This window comes from Acytostelium subglobosum (genome assembly GCF_000787575.1).
Source record: "Acytostelium subglobosum LB1 DNA, scaffold: scaffold5, whole genome shotgun sequence".
NCBI classification, from domain to species: domain Eukaryota; phylum Evosea; class Eumycetozoa; order Acytosteliales; family Acytosteliaceae; genus Acytostelium; species Acytostelium subglobosum.
In genome coordinates, this window is record NW_012236527.1 from 826,991 (window position 1) to 839,146 (window position 12,156).

The following is a 12,156-nucleotide window of genomic DNA, read 5'->3' on the forward strand; positions in this document are numbered from 1 at the left end:
AGATATCATCAACAAGACCACATTCACCAATGAGCGTGCCAGAACATTTACCGGAGCTGTACTCAATCATTGGGGTTTGAAGATGCATCCAATTGATCTCCAATGATACCAGCCATGGCATCAACTTGAATCACTCCATCAATCACTCAACAAGGCCCAAACCCTCACACATTGGATGATCCTATAAATACATGGCCATTGTTTATTATTCGACGGCTATGGCCTGCTGTGGCTGTTGTGGCTGATGCTGTTGTTGGGTGAAAAGTTTGAGATCGTACTTGTCGCGAATGTAACGCTCTCTATCCTCGGTCGAGTCGCCTGGTAATAGTTTCTTTCGTTGAGGTGGAATGCAACATTCATACTTGGCATTAACTCGCAGATTGCCACCAGTCTCTTGGAAAAAGACGATGGTTGCTGTCTCCCACTTGTCCATAGTGACTGAACGCACCTTGGATAGATGCACTCCCATGCTACGATGCACGCCAGAACACTGGATGCAGATGAATACTCCGAGATTGATACTGGCCCAAAGGGGATCTGGTGCGCCACAGTCAGCACACACTTGATTGGCGGCAACTGATCGAAGCTGGCACAACGTATCACGATTCTTGTCCAACTCCTTCTGCACCTCATCCTCAATATCATCGCTCTTGAGTCTGATGCTACCCGTGCTGCTGCCTAAACTGCTGCGACTTCCTGTGCTTCCAGTGCTGCTGGACAGGTCGTATTGTAGATATGCCTCCATGGCAATCGATTGGGCTGCCTGAATGCTTGTGATCCAGTTGAGCATCACCTCTCCCGATGGACATGAGAAGTGGATAGTCTTGTTGGTGCTGACCACCTGGAATGTGTACTTGTCGTTTGTGGACTTGATAACCTTGGCCGAACAAAAGATAATGTTGAGTGACTTGATCACATCCTTCTTGGCCTCAGACTCTGGTGACTTGTATAGTGCCAGTGTGTCGTTGCTTAACACTACCCAACGGCTCTTCCACTTTGAAATTAACTTGCCTCCCAACACGTTCAAGTTGCCTCGCTTGGCACCACTGAACTCCTCGTCCAGTAGAGTGGTCGACGTGTTTGGTGAGGTTGGCAATAACTTCATTGAAGCTCTCTTGGACTGATCCTTATCATTGCCCAACTTCCTATCAATCAATGGAGATGATGGTGTACTCTTCTTTGGTGGTGGTATCGATGTAGTCTGTGACAGCTTGTCCGTGCTAGTATTCAAAGGACTTGTCTTATTGAGTGGAAGTGGTACAGACATTGGACGCTTCTACATGTATCCAAAGAATAGTTAGTATGATCCTCGCAACTCCCATTAGCCATCAATGAACTTCATTAACTTACAACTTTGGATGAACTGTTCAATGATTTGAGGAAGAAGATACTGCCTCGCAAAGAGACAATCCAAGAGAAGTAGTCAAACTCCTCGGTGTTGAGTGTGGAGAAGTATCTGAAGATCTGGCCAGTCGTTCCATCGGCCAGAGTAGTCGTGGCAATCAATTGGAAACAACTCTCCTTGCTATCCTTCTCTCTTACAATTGCCTTGTCCAAAGTGATCACCTCAATCTCATTCACATCCTAAAAAGGAAATCATCGTTAGTTTCCACATTTGGTAATTATGATCATGATCACTTCACTCCATACAATATCCATCACTCCATACAATGGTCATATACATACTCTTTCGTTGTTATAAATATATAATGAACCCTCTCGCAGTGAGCAGTATGTCTGACTCCAAATCTCGGCAGACTGGGACATTGGCGCGTAACTAAAGTCAATCTTCATCATGTTCAATGTTCCCCTCTTCTCTGGTGCCTCCACCATTATGCCAACTGATCAAAGAACATGTTAGTAACTCCCTTGGGATGGACAGGATAAATGGTACATACGCTCACTTGATTGTACCGCCAATGCCTTCTTGCTGACAATGATACTCTTGCGTAGATTCTTCCTGGCACTGCTCAACTCATCACTCTTAACATGGATCATTGGTGACATCTTTGGAGAACTACCTCCGCCACCAATATGCAGTTGAGGTAACATTTGTGATCTTCTCTTTGAATCCTTATCATTATCCTTATCCTTGTGTTTGCTGTCTTTCTCCTTTTCCTTCTCTTTTTCCTTGTCTTTGGATGATGTGGGTGAGGCTGGTGGAGAGCCAAATGGACTGATACCTGGACGAGTCATTGATGGTGAGCTGGCTGCAGAGGAGTTGAGTAACTCTGCCGAGTGTGATAGAGGTTGCATCGAGGCAACATTCATCACAGGTGAGTTGTTGACTGGAATTGACGAGATGCTTCTCCTCTTGTTCAACTGGTCCTTGAGACCATCGATCAATTCATTGGGTGGGGTATGTGGAGGTGGCATATTCTTATTCTTTGTTTAATCTATTTATATATGTTGATGTTGTTGGAATGCGTAAATAAATAAATCTTTTGGACAGTCTATTAGTAAACTTGGCTAATTGGATTGATTGTTGGGCGGTCAGTGCAGTGAGGTATGGATTGATTGAAGGATGGATGGATAGGTGGGGATGAATGGGATGAATATTCTAATGTTATATAGATATCATTCAATCATCAATCCAGTTGCGTAATTGCGATGGTTGTGGACAGGTGGATGCGGAAGTGGTAATTGATTGAAAGTTGGAGTGTGGTTGGAGTGTGAATGAAGGTTTGATCAATGAATAGCCATTGCCATTTGGCAGAAAGATTGATTGGTGTGGTGTGTTGTGGTAAGAATGAATGATTGAATGAAGGGGATGGAAATGATGGATGTGGCTAATGGGGTTTGTGTGATTGAAGGGTCATTCGTGTGTCTGTGTTTCGGGTGGGTTGGTGTGATTGTGGTTCTTGAATGGGGAGGATTGTATCGAGTTGATCGCCTGATCGAATGTGTGCGCACTCAATATCATTTTGGGGTGTTACTGATGGTATAAGGTACTAATGGAATATTGTTTATCTCTGTTGTTGTTGTTTGTGTCCAATACAATTTGGAGGTTGTCGACAGCATGTTGGATGATGAAAGTGAAAAGTCTCCCAATCATAGAACAACTCTAACTGCTGTGGAAGTTGGTTGGTCGGTCTATGTACATTACAATATATATATTGACCTTCTGTCTATTATTACTTCTCTTCTTGCCTCCATCAAGTATCGTACGATTCAGTTGGAGTGGAACGAGTGATATAATGAATGAACAAAGGTCATATCCATTGCAATAGTAGAATGATTGATTGAATGTGTCAAACTTACATTGTTGTTGTTGGAATGATTGAATGATTGAATGATTGATTGAATAATCAATATTAAGTAAAAGTAGGTAGAAGTACAATTTATATTGGCTTTGAGAGTAATTAGTATTATTGATTATTATTACTTAATGGTATAATTACAAACAACAATAACAACAACGGTTTGGACGGACGAATCTAATCAATCATACCAAACCAAAGTCATCTATCACCCATCATTTCACTCATCATCACCTGACAATGGGCGTATTACTTTCGAAACTCTGGGAAAGGAAAGGTTGTTGTTTCATTCAATCTTGCATCACAGTCCATCCATCATCACCTTCCAAGATCGAATCTAGATCAGATGCAAAGCGCCTCCCACCAATCACACAACCCCATTCTAAAATTGGGTTTGATCAAACACACGCGAATCAATTTTTTTGATCATTGCAGCGTCTTGGTCTGTTTGGCGGTCCATCAATAGGTATCACAACATCCCAAAATGACTAGTCAATAGTCAAGATAGGACCCATTCATTTCATTGTTGTTGTTGTTGATGATGATATAATATTGATTGTATTTCCATTGGACAACATGATTGGGTGTGGGCACATTGTAGATGATTGTTTGGTATGTCTTAAGCCAATTTATTATGTTTGTTGTTTGTGGACCTGGACCTGTACACGGTCCTGGAATGGTTGAACGACGATGCAATTAAGCTTTCGATGTCGATACTAATTTGGTTGTTGGTTGGTTGTATGATTGATAAATAATTGAATAGTTAAAAAAACTAACTATATCCCCATGGTGAATAATAATAATAATAATATTATGTTGTTGATGCCCCTATATATATCCCCTAATATGAATATAAAAATGAATGAATGAATGATGATGTTGATGATGATGATTGCCAGTATTACTTAGACCTCCACCTTGGTTGGATGCTCACCTGTGAGCTTGACTTGGGAACTGTCCAAATCGTCAGACTCGCCTGGTGTCACTTCATCACCGTTTGACACGTCGTCCATGTCAAAGTCGTCCTCGACAGGTGGACGGTTCATCGTCTCTTTGGTGAAGAAGAATGTCAGGATGAGGCCAGCAAACGAGATACCACCGCACACGTAGAGGGTGTGCGCCAGACCGTTCGAGTGGAAGAATGGTCCGATAGCATAGCCACCGAGCACGGCGCCAAGCTTGCCACAGGCAGCAGAGATACCGTGGCAGGTGGCACGCACACGTGTTGGGAATGACTCACTCGGCAGCACGTAGGTCGTGGTGTTTGGTCCGGCATTGGAGAAGAAGAACGTCAGGCCGTACAGGATAATGAATAGGGCCTTGATCTTGACGAGTGAGTCTAGTGCGGCGCCAATGATGACGTAGGTGATGCCGAGCAGGGCAAAGCCAGCCAACTGGAGGTTGCGACGGCCCACACGGTCGATCAGGGCCACACCGACAAAGTAACCTGGCAGACCAAGCAGAGCCAGGTAGAGGGCGACCAGCACAGTGTTGTTGAGCTTCTCGAAGCTGGTGCTGGCGTGGTCCAGGTTGAGAACTTGCAGGATGGTCGATGAGAACAGGCCGTTGGCGTAGAATACAATGTCGAAAATGAACCAGTTGCCGGCTGTGCCCACAAGGGTGCGCCAGTGATTCTTGATAATGTACTTGGCAACCTCGCGCTTGCCCAGGGTGTCCTTGCGCTTGGTGAACGCCTTGGTCTCCTTCATGCGGATACGGAAGTAGATCATGATGAGGCCGGGCAGACCACCAATAGCCAGAGCAACACGCCACACAATGTCAAGGTGTGGCTCGCCACAGATCTTGAGCAGGACGAGTACAACGATTGGCGACATGATAATGCCGACACCTTGCATCGAAAAGACAGAGGCCACCTGGGTGCCACGCTTCTGGTCGGTGCTGGACGACTCGGACGAGATGGTGGCCGACAGCGGGTACTCTCCGCCGACGCCAATACCGAGGATCGTACGCCACAGCGCCAGCATGGCAAAGATGTTGAACTTGGAGCCCTGAATGTTGAAGGAGAGCGTAGAGCCAAAGGCACCAATTGTAATCAATGTCAGAGTGATGATGAATCCAATTCGTCGACCAATTCTATCTGCCATGAATCCAAAGATTAGTTGTCCGGCCACGGCACCCCATAGCGCTGCGGTGGAAACAACTGAAGCCGTATCCTTTGTCTCTGGGTATAATATCTGTAGAATGACAATGACGTTATTAATCACAAATAGATCGTATGCATCGCACAAGAAGCCTTATGTTGCCAGGCAGAGAATGAGAGATTGAGAGAGAATGAGAGAGAATGAGACGGAGAATGAGAGGGGAGAATGATCCAGAATGAGATTGAGAGAAGGAGAAGAAGAAGAGAAGTTAGAGAAGAGAGAGAGAAAGAAAGAGAAGAAAATAGAGAAGAGGGGAGAGAAAGAAGAGAGGAGGAGAGAGGAGGAGATTTAGAGAGAGGGGTCCAGGACGTGGCGGGGACTCCGACACACGCACGGAGGGACACTTACCTGTACCGGCGACGATCACCTTCTTGGTGGCGGCAAACAGGGACTCCTGTTGCTGTTGTGGTTGTTGGCCCGGTTGTCCGGGTTGTGAGGGGTCAGTGTCATGCATTGTCAAGAGATTGCTGGCAGGTGTTAAGCGATGATATGGTATCTTGTTGTTGTTGTTGTTGGCAGTGGGGATGTTGATGATGGGGCTGCTGCTTCCGCTGCTGCTGCGATTATCACTTTGATTGTTATAATGCAGAGAGCCTGCGCCATTTGAACTGTTGTTGTTGTTCAGCAGGATGGACATGGTGGGCCGATGCTGATGAGGTTGGGTGGGGGAGGAGGAGGATGGAAGTGCGTGGATACGAGTGTCGTGTCGTTGAGTCGGTGTGTCGATGCGATATGATGATAATAATAATAATAATATAAAAAATATTATATTATATTATAATATAGGATATTGAGAGATGGGAGCGGTGCCGAGGATGGCGAGGCCAGGGGTTGGAAGTTGGAGGTGATAGGGTGGATTGGAAGGGATTGTCTCGGTCGGGTGAGAGGTTGTGTGTGGGCAAGACGCGGATGTCTGTCCTGGTATCAATGCAATGCAATGGATGGACCAACAAACGAATGAATGTATGAATTCACGGTCGGTCGAACGAATTGCGAATCGGGAAGGACTGGATTTGTTGGTTTGTGTGAGGTGGGGTACGAAAGTCTATCTGTGTGACTTTGTTTGTTTGTTGACTTTGTGTGTCTTTGAGTGTGTGCCGTTGGGTCCTCCTGATGGATGATGATAGGGTCCGACCAAGTTTGTCAAGTGTTTGGTGTCGTGTTGGTGACGCTGTTGCTGTTCTATCTATGAATCTATCACTTTCGGGACTAAAATGGAAAGGATCCAGTCACCAGATGAACGATGACGAATGGATGATTGACTGTGAAGTGTTGAGAGTGAACAAACAAAATATAGTTATGTTGTTGATGTTCTAGTTGTATAGCTGTCGTAGTTGTAGTTGTTGTTTTTGATGTAGTACTAGTTCATTCCACACAACAAACACACTTATAAGTTGATCAGTAACGAAATCAACACCAAAACAAACAACAACAAATAATATTAATGATCTTAAGGTTGGGTGAGATAGATACTGCAACAGCCTGGTACTGGCTCTACATAGGTATAGGTGGTGAGTTGAACACAACATTCGCTTCATACTTCTATCATAAACACACACACATAAGTCTGAGGCTCGTTCGGGGTTGGGGGTACAGCAAGTATCGTTGTGTGGTCAAATCGGGAAACACACCACAAGCCACACACTCAAACACCACACAAAGAGATACTATGACTTTTCGACACCGGTTGATCAAAATGCCGACCGAGTGTTGTTGATGATAGGGTACAAGGAGGAATCTATCCTCCAAATAACTTTCAAACATGTGCAAACATAGAAGAAAGATAAAGGTGGGAGACCAGTGTAGTCTCACATGATAATAGTGCTGTGAACTTACGATGAAAGGAAGGGGTTCACCAACCTCCGAGCCATCTGATAGTGGGTAGTTTGCTTTGGTTTGCGACTGTGCTTGGTCTTTGTGCAAAGAAGATTCTGAAGAGTCGATATCTTTGGTTGATTCGTCATACGACTCTTGGTCCTTCTTCTCTTTATGATATAAAGATGTTGTTTCTATGTATGTTGATAGTAGAGTTAGAATCAAACAACATTATACATAGATATAATACATACCTTTAGGACTACCTTCATCCTCGCCATCAGTTGTAGCTCTAACAGCACTATGAGAGGTATTTGGTAAAACTACAGGGAGGTCATCCGAGACAATGTCAGCACCACCATTCTTGTCATTGCCAGGTGGTGAACTCCACGCACCATCCGTATCAATGTTGTTGTCCATTTCAATCAATCAATCAATCAATCAACCAAATCAATCAAACAATCCCTTTTTTTGGTCCTCTGTCCAATCAATCTGTCTCTCTGTTTTTGATGATGTCTTTCTGTTTGTGTCTTTCTGTTTGTTATTGGTATTGAAGTCAATCAAGGTATGGATTAGGAGTAAAGGATGGATGATATGATGTTGTTTGGTGCTTAGTAGTTTATCTGAATGTGTGACGATCGTCGTCATTGACACATAACAACAACACATAACATAAACACATAAGTCAGATAGTGATACACACACATTAATTTAAATAATCCTCCTCTTCAATATATAAATCGCCATCATCATAATCTTAAGATCTTAGATGTAGTTGTTCACCACTATTACTCGCTCTTCATTCATTCATTTCCCTCACTCACATGTGTGTCAATCGTTGGATGACATTTGAAGTCTCACTCTATCTAATGTGGTGTGAATCTTTGACACTCCACCAACCCCACACTGTAGTAGTGGTAGTGTTGACATCCAGTCTCCCATCAATACAAATTGACAACCCATTCATTATTATTCCTATATATGTTTGTGTATGTATGTTAATTATTTACATTAGTTATCATTTTAATGGTGATGATTGTAGTATAAGGTAGGGAGGTATGGATGCTATTAATAAATCAACAACAACTTCCATTCCTACTACGATCGGATCATTGATGGATCGTACGATAAATAATATTGGATTGATAATTTGGATTGATCAAATACAATTTGTTGTAATATTTATCCGTGATTGATTGATTTGTTCATTGATTTATTAATGGTAATTGATCAATTTAATTGATGATGATTGATGGTTGATGGTTGATGATGATGATGATGACATGTACAACCCAGACCAGACGATACCTACGCACCTGAATTGATTGTGTACCATCCATCGATTACCTCATCTCTCTTCCTCTCCTTCAAACTCATCAATCTTAATCTTCATCATCTCCAACAACAACTTCCAATTTCTAAGACCTCGATACCAATCAACCAATCAACCAACAATGAACATTAAATTATTTGTAATATTATTCTGTATTGTATTATTATTCAACGTAGCCGTAAGTATATCATCCATCCATCATTGGCATTACCAAAGATATACCTTTCTAACTTATGATTGTTTAATTAAAATAATAGTTGTGCACATTTGAGCGAGCACCAAGCACTGGACACGACCTTCCACCATCAACCGCACCCACAAGGAAATGTCAGCCTAAGCATCCATCTGGTCCACTCTCACTCCTGTCTATTGATGCTTGTGTAGAGGCAGAGGCCAAGATCGGTAACATTGAGGCCAAAACAGCCACTGAAGCACATATAGCAGCCTAGGCTATATTCGAAGCTTTTATCCATCCATCCACAGCCACACATAATGCATCGTGCATTCATTCATTCATTCATTCATTATTGTCAACAACAACAACATCCATCCATCCATCAATCAATCATGCCCATAACATAATAAATGGTTGAAGTCAATCAATGTTGTTTGACATGTTGTAATAACATCAAAAGACGCCAGATAGTTTATTGTTGTTTCTTTGTTGACCTTGATCGCTTGGACGCTGATCCAGTGATGTAGGCCTGCAAGTAGAATGATCCAAAGAGCACCAACATGGACACCATGTATATAATCATTCCCCAGAACATCCAACGTGGGAATGGACAATCATTGGACAGTGCATAGATCGATGAGCCCAAGTTGATGACAAACTGTACCAATTGCAATTGAGTAAGATAACGCTTCCACCATACCTCAATCTTGAGTGATGACAACAAGTAGTAGGTGTACATAATAGTATGAACGAATGAGTTCATCATCGATGAGAGATAAGCGTCGCCACCTGGTGTCCAGTTCATTCCAATCCACCAAAGAATGAAGATTGATGAGTGATGGTATACATGGAGGAACTTGATAGATTGATTGATTGAGTGAGTGAGTTTGGATGTTTGATGATGGATGATGTCGCGTCAACTTCAAAGATACTTACAGACACTTGATCAAACTTCTTCCTCAAGATCATGAACACAGTGTCCATCAACTCGATGGACTTGGAGAAGAAGAACAACCATAATACCTTGGCCATCTATTGGTGGTGATCGTTGGTTAGCAAGCATGCCCGACTGAATGAATGAATGAACATTAACTTACACCAATACCCTTGTCACTATAGTCGACTGCATTACACATCAGAGTGTAACCATTGTTGTAGGCCTGATAGGCAGACTCGAGTGTGATATAAAGACTGATTAGCAACAGGATGAAGTTGTGTGCGAGCAGTGGGTATCTCAACTCGAATGGCTTTCTTGTGGCCATCACCTTCTTTCCAATAAAGATGAACACCAAGTATGCTGCAATCAAATAGAGCATCTCATTTGGTCTATTGAGCAATGGCCAGTTCATTACTCTGACATCTAAGATTGATTAAGTGATTGATTGATTGATTGAGGTGTCAGTGAGTGAGTGTGTCAGAGTGAGTGTCAAGACATGTCATGTGATGTCAAGATTACTAACCTCTCAATGTCAGATAGTATTCATAATCTGTTTGAAGCTTTGTTATTTGTGTTTGAAGGTAATCCATTATTATCTGTATCCTGTATCTATTTGTATTCAATGACACTTTGATGATGAAGTGTCTTAAGATAAAGAATGAGCGAAAGAAGAGTAGAGGACTGACTCGTCAGGTGCCCAACCATCGTCTAGACCAGGTCAAGCACCAACTAAAACCTCAAAAAGCACTAATCAATCGAAACTGACGATTCTAAATCCAAATTTAGATAGTGATCAAAAAGTGCTCATTCTCCCCAGGGTCGTCAAAACGACCTTCTTCATCCCAGGCACTTTAAACAAATATCCATATTCGATCAAACAGAGTTATATTAATACTACACATGAATGACCAATCATCATCACATGCTACAACGCAGTCAAGTGATGTCCAACAACAACAACAACAAGACACAACCAACACGATCAAATACAAACTGTTCTCATTGATCTTGGGAAACAAGGTCATCAGAAACAATGTTACATATCATATCAAGTGTATACATGTACGTTGGATGACTATGCTCATTCACCAATTCAAATGGAGTCAATTACAAACTGATGTGATCGCATTGATCATGCATGGATACTTGGATCCTCTGCGAGCATTACTCGAACGTCCTGACAAACAGGAGCAATATCTCCGTGTCATTGAGAATGACAGCACGATGAAGAGAAAGAAGCGTGATTATCCAGCTGGGATCATACACGCAATCAGACGTAATCGCTTCAATGTGATCAAGTATCTCTACCAACTCCCGGCCAGCGCCAGACTGTTCAAGGGTCGCGAGATTGATGTGGCGGTCTGCCATGGACACATTGAGATCGTGCGCCTACTCTACGAGCACCGGAAGCAAGCTGGCCTCAAGTACGACCTCGAGGCAGTCATGACCGTGGCCATCAAAGAGGGTCGTCTAGAGAAAATGAAGATGGTCTACACGTGGATGGAGATGAAGCGCGAGAAGAGGGAACACCCCAGCATCTCGACTCGTCTGCGCAAGATTGTCAAGAAGCCTCGCACACAGATACCTCGACACTATCTGGAACTCGCCTGCGCATCTGGTCGCCTGGAAGTCGTGCAATGGGTGCATGAGAGCAAGATACCTGGCGTGTGCACGACTAACGCCTTTGACTACGCCGCGCTGGGCCATCTCGACATTGTCAAGTATCTCCACGAGCACAGGACTGAGGGCGGCACGTGCAATGCCTGGGTCAACGCAGCGATCAGCGGCAACCTGGAACTGATCCAATTCCTGCACAAATATCGCACAGAGTCATGCACCAAGATGGTGATGGCACAGGCAGCCTATCACGGCCATCTGGACATTGTACAGTGGCTGCATCACAATCGAACAGAGGGCTGTGGGCCTATCGCCGTGGATCTGGCGGCGGCCAATGGACATCTGACCGTGGTGAAGTGGCTGATGGAGAATCGCACCGAACGGTGTACTCATTCGGCCGTGGAACATGCGATTAGAAATAGACGACTGGACATAGCTCGCTATCTCTTGCAATACGGAGATGTTGTGGCGAAAGTTCAGAGCGATCCAACATTCGACAAGCTCCCAGACTATGCCGTCACGGTCAACTCAATCTTGGTGGACATCCAACACAAGTCCAATCTCTTGATTGTGCCTTGAGGCATTTGGAGTGAGGGCGTGGCACTCTGGAGCCAAGCAAGGTTGTTGGAAAAGACCGGAGAAGTGCCCTCCTACCAGGATAAATAGGATGGACTTGTCCAATATCCCCTCTCTTTAACGAGTCCTTCGATCACTACATCCCACTATCTATCCATCCATCTCCATCCATCCATCAATCAATCATTATTGATGAATGATGAATTAATTATTATTATTTGTTGTTAGTGATTGTGCCTAGGTCGACGAATGAATGACAACCTGAACGAAATTATAAAAGA

General features: G+C 43.5%; 5 protein-coding genes across 5 annotated transcripts; 1 reads left to right on the forward strand and 4 right to left on the reverse strand.

The window, feature by feature from the left end:
- Positions 1-205: 205 nt before the first annotated feature.
- SAMD00019534_031050 (hypothetical protein) lies at positions 206-2,376 on the reverse strand (the record flags this gene model as incomplete). The annotated part of the gene is made up of 4 exons (XM_012901238.1): positions 206-1,276; positions 1,351-1,584; positions 1,687-1,841; positions 1,899-2,376. 4 exons carry the CDS (start codon positions 2,374-2,376, stop codon positions 206-208), a joined length of 1,938 nt encoding a protein of 645 aa, XP_012756692.1.
- A 1,789-nt stretch (positions 2,377-4,165) lies between these two features.
- On the reverse strand, positions 4,166-6,059 carry SAMD00019534_031060 (hypothetical protein; the record flags this gene model as incomplete). Its single annotated transcript, XM_012901239.1, has 2 exons — positions 4,166-5,514; positions 5,771-6,059. The coding sequence occupies 2 exons, from the start codon at positions 6,057-6,059 to the stop codon at positions 4,166-4,168; spliced, it is 1,638 nt and encodes a 545-aa protein (XP_012756693.1).
- Positions 6,060-7,160: 1,101 nt separating this feature from the next.
- SAMD00019534_031070 (hypothetical protein) lies at positions 7,161-7,657 on the reverse strand (the record flags this gene model as incomplete). Its single annotated transcript, XM_012901240.1, has 3 exons — positions 7,161-7,175; positions 7,259-7,431; positions 7,492-7,657. 3 exons carry the CDS (start codon positions 7,655-7,657, stop codon positions 7,161-7,163), a joined length of 354 nt encoding a protein of 117 aa, XP_012756694.1.
- Positions 7,658-9,223: 1,566 nt separating this feature from the next.
- SAMD00019534_031080 (hypothetical protein) lies at positions 9,224-10,266 on the reverse strand (the record flags this gene model as incomplete). Its single annotated transcript, XM_012901241.1, has 4 exons — positions 9,224-9,601; positions 9,682-9,777; positions 9,843-10,105; positions 10,206-10,266. Coding segments are annotated over 4 exons (798 nt in total), but the record flags the coding sequence as incomplete, so codon positions are not given.
- A 550-nt stretch (positions 10,267-10,816) lies between these two features.
- Positions 10,817-11,878, forward strand: SAMD00019534_031090 (hypothetical protein; the record flags this gene model as incomplete). The annotated part of the gene is made up of 1 exon (XM_012901242.1): positions 10,817-11,878. One exon carries the CDS (start codon positions 10,817-10,819, stop codon positions 11,876-11,878), a length of 1,062 nt encoding a protein of 353 aa, XP_012756696.1.
- Between the last annotated feature and the right edge of the window lie 278 nt (positions 11,879-12,156).